Source organism: Urocitellus parryii, chromosome 11 (genome assembly GCF_045843805.1).
Source record: "Urocitellus parryii isolate mUroPar1 chromosome 11, mUroPar1.hap1, whole genome shotgun sequence".
NCBI lineage: Eukaryota > Metazoa > Chordata > Mammalia > Rodentia > Sciuridae > Urocitellus > Urocitellus parryii.
Genome location: NC_135541.1, coordinates 41,016,986 through 41,039,502, shown reverse-complemented (window position 1 = coordinate 41,039,502; position 22,517 = coordinate 41,016,986). Strand labels below are relative to the sequence as shown.

General features: G+C 33.6%; 1 protein-coding gene across 1 annotated transcript in view; it reads left to right on the top strand.

The window, feature by feature from the left end:
- Oma1 (OMA1 zinc metallopeptidase) overlaps positions 1–22,517 on the top strand; it is a 62,642-nt gene that overhangs the window by 26,343 nt on the left and 13,782 nt on the right. The window contains exon 8 of the mRNA XM_026382676.2: positions 15,069–15,218. Coding sequence (XP_026238461.1) covers positions 15,069–15,218 — 150 coding nt within the window. The remainder of the gene's footprint in view (positions 1–15,068; positions 15,219–22,517) is intronic.

Genomic DNA, 22,517 nt, shown 5'->3' with positions numbered 1-22,517 from the left:
GTTGTTTTTGTGGGGTCTTTTGATCATAGCCCTGGCAAAACTGACCAAAACAGAATCATTTTTGGGTCTTGCTTTGTGATTCAGCATGTGATCTAGATTGTTAAAATGGTGTGCACTTGGAAGTTGACTCTGCTATGTGAATGCAGGGTTCTACAGATGCTAGTTTTCTCAATGTGTTAATTTTGTTGTTTTAGGTCTTCTTGGTGAATTTTTTCCTCACATATCAGGAAAAAATTCTGAATGATTAATGTTATGGTTTGTATATGAGATTAGTTAGTCTTTCATTATCATTCAAGATTTTTCTTTTTCTCTTTTTAATTCTATCAATTTTTGCTTTATATATCTTTTAGCTATTTTAACCATCCACATTTAGAATCCTTACATCTTTCTGGTGGATTGATCTTTTTATCAGTGTACAATGCCTTTTGTCTCTAGCAATGCTTTTTGACTACTAAGTATTGTTATTCCACATTATTATTATTTTTTTGGTTAGTGCTTGAATGGCATCTTTTTCTTCCTTATTATTTTCAAACTTTCTATGTTCTTAACATGTGTGTATCTCTTATAAGCAGAAATCCTGTTCTTGCGAAGCACTAAGTAACTCAATGAGACCCTGTATCTAAATAAAATACAAAATAGGGCTGGGGATGTGGCTCAGTGGTCGAGTGCTCCTGAGTTCAATCCCTGGTACTCCCCCCTGCCAAAAAGAAGAAATCCTGTTCTTTAATCTTTGCCTTTTTTTTTTTTTTTTTAAAGAGAGAGTGAGAGAGGAGAGAGAGAGAGAGAGAGAGAGAGAGAGAGAGAGAGAATTTTTGATATTTATTTTTAAGTTCTCGGCGGACACAACATCTCTGTTGGTATGTGGTGCTGAGGATCGAACCCGGGCCGCACGCATGCCAGGCGAGCGCGCTACCACTTGAGCCACATCCCCAGCCCCTAATCTTTGCCTTTTATCTGTGAGTTTAACTTGCATTTCTTATTGACTAATGGTATTAGTGTAAGCACATTTTCATGTACACATTGGGCATCATTCATGTATTTTTCTTTGTGACCTGTCCAGGTATTTTGCCCTTTTTTGGGGCAGGAGGACAGAGTACTGGGGATTGAACTCAGGGACACTTGACCACCAAGCCACATCTCTAGCCCTGTTTTCTATTTTATGTAGAGACAGGGTGTCGCTTAGCGCCTTGCTTTTGCCAAGGCTGACTTTGAACTTGTGATTCTCTTGCGTTAGCCTCCGAACTGCTTGGATTACAGATGTGTGCCACTGTGCCTGGCTACTTTGCCCATTTTAAATTGAATTGTTTGTCTTCTTATTCTTGAGTTATAAAAAGTTTTTATATACTTGCTAGATAGAAATCCTTTGTCAGATGTGTGTATTTCATCATTCTTTTATTTTATGGCTTGTTCTTTTTGTTGTTTGAATGGATTTGGAGAACATTTAAAATTTTATCAAGCCCAATTTTCCACTTTGGATGTAATTATTATTCTTTGTTTCATTTTCTTCAGATGGATGTTTTAGCTTTTTAGACACTGAGACCAAAAGACCTGACAAGAACAATTAGAGGAGGAAATGATTATTGGGGGCTCATGGCTTCAGAGATCATGGTCCATAGATGGTTGGCTCCATCGCTCTGGGTTTGAAGTAAGGTAGAACACTAGGGTGGAAGGTTGTGGAAAAGGAAAGCAGCTCAGGTCTTGGAAGCAGGAAGCAGAGAGAGGGGCTAAGCCTAGCTCACAAAATATATACCCCAAAGTCATATCCACCTAATAACCCACCTCCTCCAGTTATACCCTTCCTGACTACAGTTACCTCTCAATTAATTCCTGTTAGGAATAATCCAATCATTTCCCATCTGAACTTTCTTGCATTGTCTCATGTGAACATTTGGGGGATACCTAATATCTAAACTCTAACAGTGAGAGCTAAGATCTTTGATTTTAGACTTTCTTGTTCTTTACCAAAGATGGTTAAAGCTATAAATTTCCCATTCTCCATTATTTTAGGTGAATTTGAAACATTGATATATTGTTATATTTATTATCATTTTAAGTAAAGATGTTTTCTAATTTTTTTGTTATTTCTTTTATCCCTGAGTTGTTTAGAAATGATTCATTTAATATCCAGATATTTGTGGTTTGTTTTAATGTTCTATTGTTGTTTATTTCTAATTTAATTCCTTTGTGGCCAGTAAACATGTTCTATAAGATCTTAATCTCTTAAAGATCCAGAAACTTGATTTGTGGTGCAACATTTGGTTTGTCATGGTGAACAGTCTATCATTTGGAGGGGAAAAAAAGTGTTCTGCCATAGTTGAGTGTGTTTTTTCAAAAAATACAACTTAGTTTATGCTGGTTTACACTGTCATTCAGATTTATATCCTTCTGATTTTTTTCTACAAGTCTGCTTTTTTGAGAGAGGAGTTTCAGAATCTTCAACTGTAATTTAGATTTGTCTATTTTCCCTTTCAGTTCTCTTGCTTTTTGCTTCATGTAATTTGAAGCTCTGTATTAGGTGCATATGCATTTGGGATTATTTTACCTTCTTGATTTGATGAATCATTACAAAATATTTCTTTTTGTTTCTAATAATACTTCTTGACCTGAAGTCTATTTTATTTGACACTAATATAGCCTCTTTAGCTTTCTTATGAATTACTTCACTTGGTATATCTTTTTCTACTAATTTATTTTCTAGCTATTTGAGTTTTTACATTTAAAACATGCCTCTTTGCCTTTAAGTTGAAGTGATAGTCCATTTATATTTATTTAAATATTTTTGAGTGTGGTTGTATTTAGGTCTGCCAATTTGTTGTTTTTTATTTGTCTTATCTTTTTTTTTTGTTTCTCTGTTTCTTCTTTTTTGCCTTTTTTTGATTCAGTCAATATATTTTTATCTCATACCATTGACTTTCTAGGTATAGGTTTTTGCATTATTTTTAAATTGTTCCTTTTAAGATAATGGTAGTCATATTTAACTTATTCAAATATAGTTGAGGTTAATATTGAATAATTTCTAAGAAAAAACAGAAGTCTTACCATGATGTTTGGCAGTCATCATGCATTTAGGCAAAGATAAAGTCCAATCTTCATATGATTTCTGAGGGTTTCTTCTTAAATTATAACATGCTGCTGGCCTGAGTTTTTTTTCCACAAAAACTACAAACCATATCACTTTAGCTTTTTGTTGCTCAAACTCCTCTTGTTTGATGAATGCATTGATTGGGGGGGGGGGAGTCTGCAGACCCATAGATCTCGTCTCCAGCATTGCTCTTTTAAAAGTAGATGTCTGACTATTCTCTGCCAACTTTTCAATAGTCCCCCAGAATACCCACCCTTGCATCTCCCCTTCTTCTTGTTAGATAATTTGGGCAGAGCTGACAGAGTTTCTCAGGCCTTTTGTTCTCTCACTGTAAGAATTTCCTCTTTCAGATTTCAAACTGCTATTTTATCCTTGAGCTCTGTTCTCTGTAGCTGGTGAGCTGTTGTTTTTCACTACTATTTTCTGCAGCTTTGTCTGTGGAAGCTGGACAATATCCTTAGGCCAGAAAACCGTGAGCTTTTGTCTTACTTATTCTAAAAAAAGTTCAATATTTAATTCTCTCTTTTTTTCGGGGGTGGGGGCAGTACCAGCTATTGAACTCAGGGGTGCTTGACCACTGAGCCACATCCCCAGCCCTATTATGTATTTTATTTAGAGACAGGGTCTCACTGAGTTGCTTAGTGCCTCCTTGTTGCTGAGGCTGGATTTGATCCTCCTGCTTCCCTCTCCCAGCAGCTGGGATTTCAGGCATGTGCCACTGTGCCTGGTTTAATTCTCTTTTGACTTGTTTATTTTTGTTTACTGGCCAGTGTCATTAAATGTTTGTTATTTTTGATCAAGTTTTTATAATTTTTATCTGCTGTAGTGTTCACACAACCCTTTTCTATCCTTACTGGAAGCTTCACATTCTTTGAAAGAATATTTTTATTGGGCATAATATTTTAAACTGACAGTTATTTTCTTTTAGCATGTTAATGATGACATTCTAGCATTTTCTAAGTTTATTGTTTCTTTTGAGACATTGTGTTGTGGGATTCACACACAAAGAGACAAGGCATGGGGTGCTCAATAGAAAGCAGTATTTATTTTGTGCCAACACAGACTTGGTGGATTTTCATCCAAAGATGGAGCGCAGAGAGGCTTTGACTTATACAGCCCCTACTAATTCCCCTCCCCCGGACCTAATTACATATTAGCTCCTTCATCTCCCCTATATGGGTATTCTATACTTTAAAATCATAAGGAAGTTAGGACAGAGCTGTGCCTGCCACTGGGGAAAAGGAGCTTGTCAGGGTCATGCATGTGCCCTGAGTGTCAGCAGAGTTGCACATGCGTGCTGTGTGCCACCTCGCCTTTTTTTTTTTTTTTTGTCTGGGAAATGCATGGGTGCATGGTTACTGAAGGTGCCATGTTGTCCTTCAGAGTCCCATATGCTTGCACAGATGCTAGCCAGGCTACACTGCCTTTGAAGAGGGTTCCTACCACATCAGCTATCAGTCTTTCCATTGTTCTTTGGAAGGCAATGCATCTTTTTTCCATGGCTGCTAAAATTTTCTATTTGTCTTTGCTTTTCTGTAGTTTTAGTGTGATATGTCTACTTGTATTTTCTTTTTATTTATTGTGTCTGCTGTGGTTGCATATTTTTTCATTAGTCTGGGAAACTCTCAGCCTTTATCTTTTAATGTATTATACTTGCTTTATTCTCTTCTCTCCTTCCGGTATCAGGATTACAGATAATGTTAAACTGTCATGTGTCTCTTTAATTCTTTTTAATTTTTTTATTTTCTACACATGTTTGTGTTTTAGGATGCATGTTTTTCACTGTAATGCAGTTCACTAATCTTATTTTCAACTGTGTCCATTCTGTGTTAAACTCATCTTTAAGTTTTAAATTTCAGTTACTATGTCTTTCCACTCTAGAATTTCTATTTGATTCCCTCTTATAAATCTTAATTCCTTGGTGAAATTCTCCATCTTGTAATATGTTTCTTCATATTTTCTTCAATATGTTAATCATAATATTTTAAAATGTCACTGTTAATTCTAATGTCTGGATTATATCTGAGTTTGTTTCTGTTATCTGTTTTGCCTTTGGTCTTTTTTTCTTGAAATGGTTGCTTATTTTTGATTGAATGCTGAATATTTCATATAGATAGATATTTTAGCTCTAGTTGACATTTTATTTGATTAGAGCAATTTCTCCCTGTATTTGATGGCAGTTAGAGTAAAGCAGGTTATTTCACTCAATCAGGTGCCTGCCTACTATCTTTGTCGGGTACACCACATTTCTAAGGGTACTGTCCTCTAGGCAGGCATCCTGAAAGTCTGGAGTGGGCATTGTCTTCCTCCTCTTTAGTGGTCCTCAGCTTCATTTTTTTTTTTTTTCCTCATAGCAGCAAGGTACTGTTGGAATTGTTGAAATTTCTACTCAGTATTTTGGCTTCTTTTTATTTTTTGTACTAGGGATGGAACTCAGGGGTACTTTACTACTGAGCTACAGTCCCAGACCTTTTTAATTTTTTATTTTGAGACAGGGTCTTAGAAAGTTTCTGAGGGTCTTGTTATGCCAGGTTTCTGTTCTTGAGACTAAAAGGCTCAGGGGTCACTCCAGTTAAACTGGGCTAACTGGGCTGCACGAAATAACCACACAAGAGACACAAATACCTTAAGGGTCCTCAGAAAGAGAGAGAGAGCGAGAGCACACACTGACCCCTTTTATTGAGGGAAGCTATTCAAATGAGGCAAGGGGTCAGGTTTCAGGGGCCTGAGTGTCTTTATGATGTCCACTGTCAGCAGGTTGACTGACACCTGGGTAGGCCACACCCAAGGGCACAGTAAAAGAAGGGGACATACACAAGGCACTTCCATGGAAGATTCTATCCTAAAGAGGGCAAGGGGTTATATTACAAAGAAACAGGTGAGCATAGCTCCACCCATGGGGCTGTAGCAAGACACACCCATGCACGAGACAGTAACCCTCGCACCCAAGAAGGATGGGGAAAGCTTTGCCATATTTCTGCGACTGAGCGCCTCAGCACCCAGCCGGGGAGTGTAACCCAGTCACGTGTAAGGTTGGTCTCCCACATTGTTAGGTTGCCCAGTCTGGCCTCAAACTTGTGATCCTCCTTCCTCAGCCTCCCCAGTCGCTGGGATTACAGGTGTGTGCTACCACACACAGATTAGCTGCTTCCTGTTTAACTTTAGCTGTTGCACTTGGGTGGCTTAAGAATGGCAGATACCTCTGCAAACTAGAATCAAGTGTAGTATCAGTGTTCCCCTTGCCTTTAGAAGCTCGACTTCTCAAATTTGGCAGATTTGATGAGTCTGATTCTGAAGTTTTTGGTTCTCTAGACCCACCAGGCAGCCAAACACTTTCCTTTGCCACCTCTTTCTGCTTGAAGTTTTCAGCCTCTTGCTCTTCCTTGCTTAAAATTCCTCAGGTTCTCTGAGGGGGAAGAATGATACATAGAAAGGGAATTTCACCTCATTGAGCTCCCCTTCTAGGGATTTTTCTTCCTCCAGCCTTGGCTGACTTGTTAACTCTCCAAACTTTTGAACAAGATTTTCTTATTTTGTCCAGATTTTCTAATTGTTTATGGTAGAAACATTGGTCTGTTGCAAGCTTCTTTTTCAGGACTAGAAGAAGAAGTTCCTTAATTAGTAATTTTAATAATTACCTAATATTCTATAATAGAAATGATACATTTATTTATCTGCTATTAAAATTTTGTATTATTTCCAGGATATATTCTTTTTGTGATTATTCTATAAAAAAGGCATCCTTATTTATATTTCTTTAAATCCCATGGACTTTTATACCTGTAGGAAGGGTAACGACAAGATTGCTAAAATTTTCATTTTTATATTTAGCACATATTCCCAAGTATTCTCAAATGTTAATAGCAGATTTCACCAACATATGAGAAAGCCCTTTTTCTCATACCCACATCAGTACTTTTTCAGGCTTTTTAACTTTTTGTCAATTTGGACGAAAAAGGATGTCTGGCTCCTTTTTTAAAAAATGTTTTCAGTGCTGGCAATGGAACTCAGTGCTTTGTGCATTCTAGGCAAGTGCTGTACCACTGACCTACTTCACCAATTCTTTTTATTTTATTTTGAGGTAGAGTCTTTTTAAACTGTACAGGCTGGTCTCAAACTTGAGATCCTCCTGTCTCAGTTTCCCGAGTAGCTGGGATTATAGATTATAGGCCTGTGCTACCAATTTGACTCATTACTTTTTAGATTTGTATTTTCTTACCTCATGGTAAATTGAACATTGTCTCTCTTCGTTGACTTTTATTTTCTCTTTTGCAGATTATCTTTTTTTTTTTTTTTTTGGCTGGGTAGATTTTAAAAAATAGATATTGCAGGCTCTATACTTGAAAATTCTGAATTAGTAGGTAGATGATAAAGTTCTGATCTGAAAATATTTAAGATCAGACAGTGATTCTGATACCCTGGTAAATTTAGACATTTCTGCTTTAAATAATCAAATTCCAATTTTGTGTTTTGGGGAGACTTGGTTAATTTTTTTAAATAGAAAAATGAAATTAGAGAAATTAGTGGAGATTACCGATATTTCTTTGATTATTTGTAACATACAAACCACTTTTTAAAATGAGTACTTGGATAGATAAAAGTCTGATCCAATTTTCTAAAGTGCACTAAATATTGTTGTGTTTTGTAGTATGTGACTTTTTTGCCAGTTGTGATAATATGGACTACTAAGCTCAAATGAGAAAGAAATATTGCTATAGATGTTAAATCATAAATATGTAGAAATGCAGATAATGTCTTTGCTGTGGAAAACTTATGTTATAAAAATGACATGCCTGAAATATAAGTTTTTATTTCCTGTCAAAAAAGAAAAATAGTGTAAAAGTCTCAAATATTTTATTTATATTGCCATTTATTTTTTGATAGCACCTTTTGGATAATAGCACCATTATCTGCCATTTAGTACTTATTATATGCCACTATTATGCTTAGTGTTTTATATATATTGCATAATCTGATCTGTCAAATAGTAATTCTGTGAAATGGTTATTGTTATGACTATCCTCTCCATTTTACAGATGAAGCTGCTGAAGCCCACGTAGGTTCTCACTTTCTTGCTCTCAAGTACAAATGGTAAAGCTGTGATTTCAATCCAAGTTTGTATGATTTTAAGGTCTATGCCTCTATCAGTTTTATTTCTCCAATCAGTTTTTCTACCTCTGTGTTGTATTCCATGCTTACATCCTTTTTCCTCACTCAACTTCTTAGTAGCCTTTGAAATTATTAACTACCTTCCCTTTAAATGTATGTATATATTTGTGTGTATGGCCATCATTTCAATATAGTATAGAAAGGTATAAATATTATGAACTCATAATGGAAAATAATAGCCTTCTCTGCCCCACTTTACACAATCATCTTTTAATTCTTTTAGCTATTCCTATGTAATATGTTTATTTTGAAATTTTTTCATTTATTAAGTTTAGATATTATCTGTTGACTTCTCATTATGGAAGACTCAGCGTTTATTATCTGACTAATGATTTTATGTGGTTATTTGTCCATGTGTATTTCTCTTTGATTAAATATCTGCTCAACACTTTTACCATACTCTAATTGGATTGGTTTTATTTACTTTTTTTACTACTAACTTTAGAATGTTCTTTATAATTTCTGGATATAGTCATTTGTTGGATATGTGATTTGAAAATAGTCTTTCTTTGTCTGTGGTCTGTCTGCTTTTTCTTAACAGGGTTCTTTGCTGTGCTGTTGCATTTGCAGAATAAACATTTCATTTTAATGAAGTCCAGTTTGAATTACCTGGATAGAACCTCTAAACCAATTTCTGGGGCCCTGCTTCCTTTTGGTACCTTATTATACAAATTCCAGCCTCAACTCCTGTCCTCTAACTCCTCTCACTGAGACTTGCCATGTTTCATTTGGCTTCTGCCTTCCCATTTTGTGGTTAGGAAACTAATCCCAGGCAGAGATCAGGGGCACATTTTGGGATCACCTTGAGAGTTTTTCTTCAATCTGGGATCACAGTTCTGTCTTACCTAATACATTAGCCTTATTTATTTTGTCTAGCTTTATAGATATTAAAAATGAGAACACCAGTCTAGGACTAGTTATTCTCTAATGACTAAAACTATACAATAAGATCCTTAACTTTTGATGCATAATTATCTGTCCATATTTTATAAGGCGCTAGGAGATTTATCAGAATCTCTGTTTGCATAGGTTGGGTTAGTGAACTTCACTGTAAGATGAAGCATGGTCAGTGAGCTCTTTCTTGGAGAACCTTTACATAGAATATGGATAGGCCCTTTCTCTCTCCTTATTTCAGTGTGTTTTCAGATGAATTTTGTAAAATTGGTTATCAGTGTTTGGGGCTTCAGAGGGCAGAAGGAAGTAGTGTTTCCCATTAATTAGCTCTATTAGAAAGAGATATTCTCTTAAATATTTGATTTTGTTGACTGTGCATATCTTAGCTTTTTCATTGCTATGACCATAAAGACATGACAAAAACAATTTTAAGGAGGAAAAGTTTATTTGGGACTTATAGTTTCAGAGGTCTCAGTCCATAGACAGCCAGTTCCATTACTCAGGGCTCCAGATGAGACTGATCATCATGGCAGAAGAGTGTGGCAGAAGGAAGTGGCTCACATGATGAACAAAAGGCAGAGATAGAGACTCCACTTGCCAGATACAAAATACACACCCCAAAGGCATGCCTCCAAAGACTCACCTCCTTCAGCCACACCCTACCTGCCTTCAGCCACCACTCAGTTAATCTCATCATGGGATTAATGCATTGATTATTTAACACTCTAGTGACACAATCATTTCTCCTCTAAACCTTCTTGCATTGTCTCACACTTGAGCTTTTGGGGGATACTTCACATCCATACTGTAACATTGCATATTCATTTGTTATTGTAACAAATTTTGAGAGTTTACAGTCATTTACAAAAATTAATTTTTTTATTCCTTATTTTTTAAAAATTTTGATTTGTTATATGACAACAGAATGCATTACAATTCATATTACATATATAGAGCACAATTTTTCATATCTCTGGTTGTATACCAGAAATTAATTTCTTAAAAAAAATTCACAATTTAACTATTTATTCTTATTTTTGAGTATCTGTTTTTTTAAGTTTTGAAAAGAAAACTAACTTTTTTTTAAGTGGATCTAAACTGGGAGCATCCTTTTAGGAGGGCATTATATGTGATTGCTTTTTATTGTTACAGTAATTAGAGAGGTATGAGGAGATTACTGTGTTTAATGGGGATTAGGAATGATAAATATCCTAAAGTCTTCACAGGACAAATTATCTGGTGCTTGGAGCCTATCTTGTCCCTTTGGGAAACACTGCCTGCAGGTTTATCTAACATGAAATAACTGTGCCAATAGCACCATCTAGTGAGGGAATTAGGTACCATGCTGAATCTACTTTCCTCACAGAAATGAGAAAATTAAAAATTCTAAACTATCTAAAATAATAAATTATAGACTCAGATTTTTGAAGCAGGAAGGAAATTTAGAGCTAGTATAATTCACCTTCCTCTTTTACTGGTAAGGAAACTTACCAAAGAGATGAAGTGATTTATCTAATAACATGCTTAGTAGCAAGATCCCTGGCACTTGTTTTCCAGGTTAGTATTTTGAGCCTTAATTACAGAGCACTATCTTTGTGTTTTATTTGGATTACTATCTTAGGTTCTTGAAAAGTTATTCATTTAAGAAGAAAAAGTAGTAAATTAGAACATCTCATTTAATAGGTGTGTTATAAAGTAACTTTTATATGTATACATTATGCCTAGTATCTTTTTTGCATCTAATTTTATCACCCAGAGAAATGCGTATTCACTTACTTTTTAACTGCTACAATTTAAACTCTGAGTGTTGAATTTTATGATAAAACTTTACTGAACATAGAGAAAAATAGGTACATGAAATTTTATTTAAAACTTTATTGTACTGATTGATGAACTGGAACATTAGCAATCAAAAGAAGCAGAAAACTTGGACAAAAAAAAATTTAAATTAAATGAACCTCAAAATAATATGCTCCCGCTTCTCCTTTGTGTTGGGACATACAAAATTTTGGTGTAAATCAAATTTGGTTTTTCTTTTTTAGTGAGAAGGATTAGCAAATACTTTGAATGATTTAGATGAAGCTATCTTGAAACTCTGTCACATACAGCTGGAAAGGAGAAATTTTAAATTATTTTCTGGAAAAATATCTATAGAGAAGTGGGTTACAAAATAAAGTGAGTTTTAGCAAGTGACGCCATCAGTGGTGTTGGAAAACAATGAAGCTGTGTGAGTGTTTGAGACGAAAACAAGCTAGTTTCCTGGTAGATAACAAAAATGGTTATGGTAGTGCTGATGACACTCATTATGGTCTTAACAGTGGTTAAAATAGCAATGGCAGGTAACATTTTCCCACATCTGGACACTGTCTGAATGCATTACATATGTTATGGGGATCCCCATAAGGTATAGGTCCTGTTATTATCATTTTACAGGTGCAACTGAATGGTAGAGAACTTAAATAGCTTGCAAAGATCTCACAGAGATCTTGCAAAGTACCAGAGTAGAGGTATGTTTGTTTCTGACATGAAACTTTCTTGTTTTAACCCATTGAAACAATTTTAGTCTTTTGCATTATTGTTTCTAAAATAATGTTTATTCTTAAAATCCGTTTTGGTCCCTTTAAATTTTATCTCGGTTATTTTTCTAGCTCTAGGAATCCAAGTACCCTTCTGATACAGTGCTTTGTAGTGTTGTCTCACATGATTATTTTGTTTACCACAAGTCTATGTGGGATACAGGGGGAGATGTTAGAATGATTAAAGTGTTAATAAGAGTCAAAATTCAGAACAGCTAATACCAAGATTTAACCTCTTGCAGGGAGTGAGGGCTGAACAAGTTTTGTTGGAGAGTTCAGTAAATAGAAATAGCAAAATTCAGACACTTTTCAGTTTTATTTTTAATGAACATTTTGTCTACAGGTAGAGTACCAGTAGGCTTCAATGTGGTCTAGACTTGTTATATATTTTTCTCTGTTATTGTATTGGCATTTGAGAAGTGTTCATACCATAAGAAAAGTTCTTATACCACTTCACTCTTTATGAATATCATATCCCACTGAGTTTCTAACTGAATAGTAGCAAATTCTTTCTCAATAATATGTCCCTTAATGCATATTTATGCATATTGCTACTATAGTCTAGATTAAACTAGATCCTTCTTCACTTATAAATTTATGACATCATCATTTATAATCAAACATAGCACCCTCTAACTACTACATGCCTCTGATTGCTCACCAGGGGGAAGGAGAAGTTGAAATAGTATTGACTGTATTCTGGGTTCTGGACTGGATATTTTGCAAGATATCAAATTTTATTATCCTGATGATCCACTGCTTTAAATTCAGTTTTATAAATGAATCTTAGACTCTTGGAGACTGAATTTTTGGTTCACAGGCGCAAACTCTGGCACCAGATTACTTAGGATCAAATTGTGGCTCTAACTAGCTTTGCAAACTTCACCAAGTTATTACTTAACATTTGTGGCCCTTGGTTTCCTCATCTGCTCTTTAAAATGGGGGTAATGATAGTACTTATCTCATAAGATTGATATGAGGATTAAGTGAGTTAATATAGTGAGTTAATGTTTATCGTATCATTAGTATAGTACCTTGCACATGGTGTCATATAACTGACTATTACTTAAAAGAATAACTGGTATTTTGAACCCAAATGTTTTTGGTTCTAAAACCAATGGTCTTTTCATTAGCCCAGTTTTCTGCCTTACAAAACATTTCACTGAAACACATTACTTGTGTTTCTCTGATTGGATGTAGTCATTACTGATTCTGTTTTAAAAAGGAAAGATTGTCTAGAAAGTCTTATTCTTTCTTTCTTTGTTTTCATGTTTGATAAACACAAGTTCCTTATATTTGCTATTATTTTTGTTGAGGCAGGTGAGTTAAGCTTATGATGAAGAGCATATTTATTTAAAAAATGTTTTCACTTGTTGTGTCTCTTTCTCTTTTGTAGTAAGAACATTTAACACAAGATTTACCCTTTTAGGTAGTCTAGCTTGTGCCATTGCCCTAGTGTTCCCTGTGAGTTGAGGCCAGAGTGTGCTCCTTGGGAAGCTTCTGGGAGTATTAGGGAAATTGGATAACTACTGCAATACTCCTTTCCCTTGTAATACCTGTGGGCCCAGGGAAATCTGTCTTGTATTGGGCAAACTTGGGGGAGGCGAAGGAGTGAGACCATTTTGCCATTCTAGTTCAGAATTCATTCAATTCTACAGAGTGCACTGGTATCTCAGGCTTGTTTCTAAGTGTGAGTATTTTCAGAAGGATGTTCCAAGCAAAGTCTATTGAAGTATCATCTTATAGTTTTCAGTATTTCATTTTTTTTTGTTTGTTTTTACCCTATTAGCTAAGCTGTGCTTTATAAAATGATATGATTTCAATTGGAACTCTTTCAAGTCACTGTATATTTTTATGAATTATTTTAGATTACCTGACTTGTTTGTCTCTGTCTCAGATTGTATTTATATTATGACTGTGATGCCCTGCTATTGACAGATATATTCCTGTGGGTATTTGAAATTCAGCCATAAATATTTTTGTGTATATATGATATATATAATTACACACAACTTGTGCATTGATAGATGTGTGTGTGTGTGTGTGTGTGTGTGTATATATATATATGAAACATAGGTTATATATTTATATGTTTGATATATGTATTCATCTGATATATTCCAGTTTATGCACACATATACATATCTATCCATATCTGTGCAGTAGGAAGGTCTTCATTATTGTTCTTTAAATATTGAATAAAATTTACTTGAATTTCAAAATTTTACTTGAATTTCAAATTATTTTTTCCTAAAATTTCCCAGCATTTGAAATGGTGTTTGGTAAGTATTGATGTAGCATCAATGTAGATGCTTCTATTAGCATGTGATGTACCACATTTGCCTCTTTGGGTGTCACAGTCACACTATTTTAAGAGTTTTTGAAATCACATTTTCATGAATATAATATTTTTTCTTTGTTTTAATCAAAAGTAAAATATTTGGAAAATAGGTAATCACTTATTTTTCAGTTCTTGTAGAGAGAATAAGTTAAGAAATGTGAAGAAATTGAACAGGCTTATAAAAATATTTATTGTTACCTTATGGAGGATTTAACAATAATTTTTGTTACAAACATTTTAATATACTTCAGAAGTAAAATTTTTATTTCTTCTTTATCTTCAAATACCTCATTTATACTCTTAGGGGAACCACTAACAACAGTTTTTAAAGTAGCCTTCCAGAAATATTCTGTTTATATTCAAGTATGTGTATGTAGGTATGAGGGTATGATGGAATTGTATGTGTGCTCATGTATATAAGATATAAGATCCATATATATGTCCTTTAAAAATACTTTGTAAAGATATTCTGAATGGCTTAAATATATTCTTTCTCACTTACATTGAGGAAAAGTAGATAAGTTGACGTACATTAAAATATATAACTGTCTTTTGTTTCTTCATGCTTATTTGAAATCTTGTAATTGTTCTAGTGGTATAGATTAGGAGTAAAATATCTTTAGTGTAGTGTAATAACTTTTTATATGTTAAAACATAAAAATTTAAAAAATTATTTTTATATAAGTATAAAAATTTTCATTTGTATAGAGATTTTCCCTTTAGTACATATTCTTATTATCCATCATACTAAGAATAGTAGTTTATCTTTGGGGAGTTAGGTATTATTGTGAATGTTGTGTTGGGTGGGGAGTAAAAAGGGACAGTGGCAGTCTCTTTATTTCTATAATATCATAGTATTTGAATTTTTAAAGCCAATGAACATATTCTGCTTTTATTAAAATGGTAGTAGAAGATGTTTTAAAAACATATAGTGACATAAAGATACATTTAAAAAAATGTCCTCATAACTAAGTTCATTGTGTGCTTTTATTAATTTTGGTTGTAGGCTTGTGTGGATGTAAGAGCCAGTTCAGTGTTTTGGCAGCAGATGGAGTTTGCAGATAGCCTCCAAGGTCATCCCAAGTTACCGGAATGGTTATCTACACATCCTTCTCATGAAAACCGAGCTGAACAATTGGATAGGCTCATACCACAGGTCAGCTAACACTGTACAAAGCAGGAAATTATTTTTGCTCTATCACTTGTCATTAATGCTGTTATTTCTTTTGCATAGATAAAGAAAGTTCTAGTATGTCAACTATTTGTTTATTATGATTATGGATTATCAATTTTCAAGGAATTGGGCTGAAAAGTATAATCCTGCATATCCACAGTCGTGGGGAGTAAATTGCTCTGTTAGTTGACTTTTGTCAGTGGTGAAGACAATCCTTTAGTGTGAAACTTTTAATTTTAATTGATTTGATAAAAGTTTAAAACTAAAATTTAAAATTAATATATATGTGTGTGTGTGTGCACGCACACATACATATATATACTACCCTGGTTATAATTTAAGTTTTCCTTAGTGATATAAGCTTTTTGTTAAAAATATCAGTAATTTTATTTTGCTGTATATGGATTTCCAGTTTTCCCAGCATCATTTATTGAAGAGGCTATCTTTTCTCCAATGTATGTTTTTGGTGACTTTGTCAAAATTACAGATAACTGTAATTATGTGGGTTAGTGTCTGTATCCTCTATTCTGTACCATTGGTCTACAAGTCTAACAAGTCTATTTTGGTGCCAATACCATGCTATTTTTGTTACTATTGCTCTGTAGTATAGTTTAAGGTCTGGTATAGTGATGCCACCTGCTTCACTTCTTCTTGATAAGAATTGCTTTAGCTATTCTGAGTCTCTTATTTTTACAAATGAATTTCATGACTGCTTTTTCTATTTCTATGAGGAATATCATTGGAATTTTGATTGAAATTGCATTAAATCTGTATAATGCTTTTGGTAGTATGGTCATTTTGATGATATTAATTTTGCCTATCTAAGAGTAAGGTAGATCTTTCCATCTTCTAAGGTCTTTTTTAATTTCTTTCTTTAGCGTTCTATAGTTTTCATTGTAGAGGTCTTTCACCTCTTTCATTAAGTTTATTCCCAAGTATTTTAATTTTTTGAGGCTATTGTAAATGGGGTAGTTTTCCTCATTTCCCTTTCAAAGGATTTGTCACTGATATACAGAAATGCCTTTGAGTTATGGGTATTGATTTTGTATCCTGCTACTTTGCTGAATTCATTTACTAGTTCTAGAAGTTTTCTCATGGGATTTTTTGGGTCTTCTAGGTATAGACTTTCTCATCATGCATAAAACTCAGCTCAAGGTGGATCAAGAACCTAGGAATTAAACCAGAGACATTGCATCTATTAGAAGAAAAAGTAGGCCCAATGTTGGATTAGGCCCCAGCTTTCTTAATAAGACTCCTATAGCATAAGAATTAATATCAAGGATCAATAAATGGGATGGATTCTAACAAAAAAACTGTTTCTCAGCAAAAATCAGTGAGGTGAATAGAGAGCTACAAATTGGGAACAAATTCTTACCACACATATATCAGATAGAGCACTAATTTCTAGAATATATAAAGAACTTAAAAATCTTAACAAACACCAAAAAAAAAAAAAAAAACCCAAATAGCCCAATCAATCAATAAATGGGCTAAGGAACTTAACAGACACTTCTCAGAAGATGATATACAATCAGTCAACTAATATATGAAAAAAATGTTCAACATCTCTAGCAATTAGAGAAATGCAAATCAAAACTACTCTAAGATTTCATCTCATTCCAGTCATAATGGCAGCTATTAAGAATATAAACAATAAGTGTTGGCGATAACGTGGGGAAAAAGGCATACTCATACATTGCTGGTGGGACTGCAAATTGGTAACCCAACATGGAAAGCAGTATGGAGAATCCTTGGAAAACTGGGAATGGAACCACCATTTGACCCAGCTATCCTACTCCTCGATCTATACCCAAAGGGCTTAAAAACAGCATACTACAGGGACACAGCCACATCAATGTTTATAGCAGCTCAATTCACATTAGCTAAACTATGGTCTGCTTCCCAACTCATACATGACTGTCTTCTATTGGTAATCTCACACTGTGGAAGAAGCAAGGGAGTTCTCTGGAATATCTTATAAGGATCCTAATCCCATTCAAGAGGGCTTCATTCTCATGACCTACTTACTTCTCAAAGGCCTCAACCCCTAGCACTATGTTGGAATTTCAACATATGAATTTTTAGGGACATGATTATTTATGATATTTGGTTATTTACTCTAACCAAATTCCATTTATATTCTTAATTTAAAGAAAAGTTATTTGAGAAATGTCAGTAAAATGTACCAGGTATAATGTATGGTAATCATTTATCATAAAAGGGCAATGTAGACCTAGTCTCATCAGTTACTGATAATACTGAGGTTCATTGACTGTAAGAGACTCTTCAGTGCTACAAGACCCAGGGACCTGTGGTTCCTTAGGCATCCTGTCTCTAAAGCCATAATAAACTAAGATTTCTTTTGGAAATTTCCTTCTTTTTATTTCCATCCAGTGAAATTCTTGAAAAAAAAAAGTGGTTTATTTAAATGGAGAAATGTACTAGCCAACTTTGATTTGAAGCCTTTCCTAAATTCTGAGTTGTCATTTCATCAGATTACTGAGGATCTTCAGAGAAGTTAAAAAAAATGTGCTTTAATTTTTTTTAAAGTAATGAGTTGATTCTTAAGTGTGGGAAAAAATGGTTGGAGAAACTAATATTATTTTGAAGCCAATGATGAAGAAAAACATGGGAGGTATTTTTCTTCTAAAAATAAACTATCCTAGTTCAGAAACTTAATTTGAAAACCTCAGATACATTTCTTATATTTCCCCCCCAAGTGATTAAATTCAATTTGAAAGCAATAAAACTCTATTGCAATGTTGGGAATAATTCAATGGTTGAAAAGAAACTGATAGTATACGGGTATATTGTTAATTAGAATACAAAGTCATAACTCAAAGATTCTAATTCTCTACTATCATAGGTCTAATTTTTATAATGAAAAAAGCAATTCTTAAGACAGTGTGTGAAATTATTATGTGAGTCTATACACTACTAAAGACAGTATTTTAAATTCCTATTTCATTTAGGATTTTTTTTTCCTACTCAAATGAGTATAATATTATATTTTACCTTAGCCTCCTGTCCTTGGATGTTGCTGATGTTATGGCTAGTGATACATGTCTCAAAGGTAGTTGGGACATTGCATAGACATGTCTAGGCCAGAGGCAATGGCTTCATTGTCATTTAAAAGAGGTGATAGTTGAAGCAGTGAGAGTGGATGAGTTCACCAAGGAACTGATAAAGACCAAGATCTAGAACAGAGTAGCACCAGGAGTAGTTATTTTCTGTATTTAATTGGTCGGAAGAAGACAGAGCCTATTGTGGATCAGATTCATAGGAGGAGAACCAAGAAAGCAAGATTCTGTGGTTCTATGATGAGAATACAAATTTTGGTAAATTTTTACTTTGTTCATTTAAATTACTGATAGTTTAAAATTTTTCTTTTTGGAGTCCTTGAATATCATTACAAATATGTATTATTTGTTACAATAGTATGTATTTATATATTTAAGATGTGAATTTGTTTTATATATTTAGCAAATATTTATTAATCACCTATTATGCACTGTGTTGTAGGTGTTTTAGGTCATGTAAACTAGACAGAAATCTATACCTTCATAAAGCTTATTATACAAAGGGGAGACAGACAATAAATAGGGGAGGTAGGCTCTCTCTGGTGTCTCTTTTTGAGAAGAACACTCATTCTGTTGGATCAGTTTATCCTAAATTTAATTTAACCTTAACCTACCTCCTGTAGGCCCTATCACCAAATATGTACACACTGAGGGTTGGATATGAGTCTTGGGGGGAAACACTTCATTCTTTAGCAGACAGGCAGTGTATGAGCAGAGATAGGATGGGGTGCTGGAATAGCCCTTTAAAACGGGGTTAGAGAAGGTGCCCCTATGAGGACTCTGGTTTCTTCTCAGAGATGGGTTGCTCATAAAGAGTTTTGAGCAGAGAATTGGAGGAGTGACAAGTTCTAGCAGATGCTTGGAAGAATGTGATTTACATCTTCCACAGAGCAGTACAATTTTCATATAATTTTGGAGTACTTTAGCATAGTATATTGTTCAGAAAATAAAATAGTTCCTTTCCTGTTTTGGTCATAAATTGAGATAATGCTTCCAAATAAGAAAAAAATCCTTGCTATTTTTTAATGTAAATTCTGAGATAAAACATGTATAAATGTGTATTTAAATATAATCCTGTGATCCACTAGCATTTAAAAAGGATAAATATAGGTTTGTAGTAATAATATTATTTGTGGTTAATAAGCTGATAAGCTATAATTTTATTTACTTGAAATAATCAGTTAAATTTAGGAAACATATCCCACATATTTTGGTTACCATAACAACTTGGGTGAAAAATTGAAGAACAGATGTTGTATCAACCTGTTGATGTTTAATAGTGTGACAGTTTTAAAATTATAGTTATACTGTTCAGACTTTAAATTCATGTACATCATAATTTGTCCTTGAAAGAGATACCCGTTTTTTCAATAAGAATTTTTATAAAATATGAGTGGACATAAATAAGTTAAATTTACTTAAATATTTATTTTGAAACCAAACATATTTAAATAGATATTTTTGTTTTCTACGTCTTTATTTTTTTGTCCTTTTTTGTTATTCTCTACTTCTTATACTTTCCTTCCCCCTTTTTCCCTCCCATTCCTTCTTTGGGAGGTACAGGGAATGGAGGATGATAAAATGTATAGGAGAAGCATTTGAGGATTATTTGGGATTAATATTTTATTATAATTAATGTCATAATCATAATTTGAATAAGATTTATTTTGAAACATTTTTAGAGCTTTCAATGCCAGCTTTATTTGTTAACTGTTTTTAAAATCTTGATATTCATGTTCACTTTTTAGGTATCAAAATCACTCAGTAGCAGGCTGTAAATGCATTCATTTTAATCTCATTTTATTTTGAATCCTTTAAACTTTCAGGAAGCTAGGGGTTTGAACTCATGTGTAAATCATTCTTATGCCTTTATAATTGCACAAAGTAAATGAATAAATCATTACTATTATACATCTCATGAGCAGAAAATATAAGAGTGTTTAACATTAAAGTGAAATGTCATTGTTGGCCAATGTACACAAACATACACTGCTCACCTTACAGAATTTCATTTTGTCTGACATGGAGAGTGTGGAGGAAAAGGCAAATATCATAGCAGCAACTGTAATTGAATTGGCCTCTGAATCATATAAAGCCAGGAGGCCTGACAGTAACAGTGTCTAAAACCTTAAAAAAAATTATATTATATGTGATGTGTATCTGCTTGAGGTTGAAATGAATAGGCTATTAGGAAAAATTGCTTGTGGGTAAGGGAGGGACAGTAATGATATTTTAGAAAAACATGTTAAAAATTGGAGGTGATTTTTTTCCCCTCCTTGATGTGTCTTGCCTTCTGTTTTCAAAGGACACTTTTAATCCAATAATGAGGTCTCTCTGGCATTATTTTCCCTCCTTTTTTCCTATTAAACTCAATTATTATTCTTTATATTCTAAGGATTAGTAATTGTTTTACTTGATGTAAAGTGGAATAATTCTGATGTGTATAAATTGTTTCATGAATACTTTAGTTACTGGGAATAAATACAGTGAGTGCCATTCCTAAAATAAATAAATGGGTTTATTATTTACTTTAACCCTTAAAAATTGTATATATTTATGGAGTATGACATGTTTTGATATTTGCTCACGTTGTGGAATGATTAGATCAAGCTAATTAATGTATCCCTCCCTCTAAGCTTTTTTTTTTTGTGAGGGGTGGCAACATTTAAAATCTATACTCTTAACAGTTTTCAAATATATATTATATATTTTATAGTATAGCATATTTTTATTAAATATGATCACAATGATGTACAATAGCTCTCTAAACTTATTCCTTCTACCTGAAACTTTGTGCCCTTTGACCAGTATCTCCCCATGCCCATCTCTTTCCCATAGTCCCTGAGAGCTATCATTCTTTCAAATTCTGTGAGTTTAACATTTTAAGATTTCACATGTAAGATAGATCATATAGTGTTTTTTTTATGCACCTGACTTATTTCACTTACCATAATGTCCTTGAGATATATCCATGTTGTTATAAATGACAGGATTTATCATTCGCCTATATTAAGAGTGGTTGATTATAAAATGTTTTTGTTTGAAAACCTTTCCTGATTATTTTTTCATTATACAGGACATAGGTTAAGTGGCCTGAATTTTTACTTTTTAAAATTTACTTTAAATGTTCTTATTCATGGTTATTTACTTTAAATCACTTCAAAAACTGGTCAGACTACAATTTCCATTGCAGATTATGAAAAGAGTTGAAGTACAAATTTTCCAAAAGATGAAATCATTACTCATTCAAATATAAAATGAATACATGTGTGAAGTTTTACTTAACGTTTGTTAATTAATGTGGGAAACTAATTGTTACAACTACTGCAAAGGACAACTCAAGAACCATAGTGTGAGCCAAGAAATCATAAATGAGGTTAAGGGAAAAAGCATAGACAGTTTTATTCAGGTGCATAATAGATTGCAAATTAGGAACGCAGGCTCAGACCACACCAGCATTCCACAGCAGAAAAGTGGACTTCAGATTTTATCAAGTCCAGCAATTGGGAACTAATGCAGAGAAGGGTGGTCATAAGTTTTGTAGGTCCATCAGAATGTCCAGGTCAAGGCAAAACTGGGTTACTCTGGTATTTCTTGAACATTACATGATATTGTTAGATTCTAGAAAATGGATTCCTTTGACAGACTCAGTTCCTGCATGATATCTGTGTGGTAATCTTGCTCCTGTCAGTAGATCTCTAAGGCTCAGGAAATAATTTTTGCTTTTTCTTTTGTTTTTTTTTCCTCATGTTTTACATTCTGCATCCATATTGACTTTTATTTCATTAAAAGTTATATAGGCAGTAAGGAATACAAATAGATGCAAAACTCCATTTATAGAGTAGTAATCAGATTCATCCTATGAGACATAGTTCATTTCCATTTCCCATTTCCATAGACAAGTATCATTTTCATTATTATTAATTTTCTATGACTTACAGAGTTGTGAAATAGCTCAAAGACCATGACAGGTACAGATAACCTAGAAGGGCACACTTAATAGACCAACTAATGATATTTTTTGCCCATTTCAAAATCTTTTATAATTCTTTGTTTTTATTTTCTATTGACATTCTTTCTCCTTTCAAGAAAAAAGATACCTAATCAGATATCCTATCAGACTAATATATAAGCATGTCTTGTTTTATTATTTTGAAGTCATGCAGGAATTATCCTCACCATATTTTTGTTCTGTCTCTTA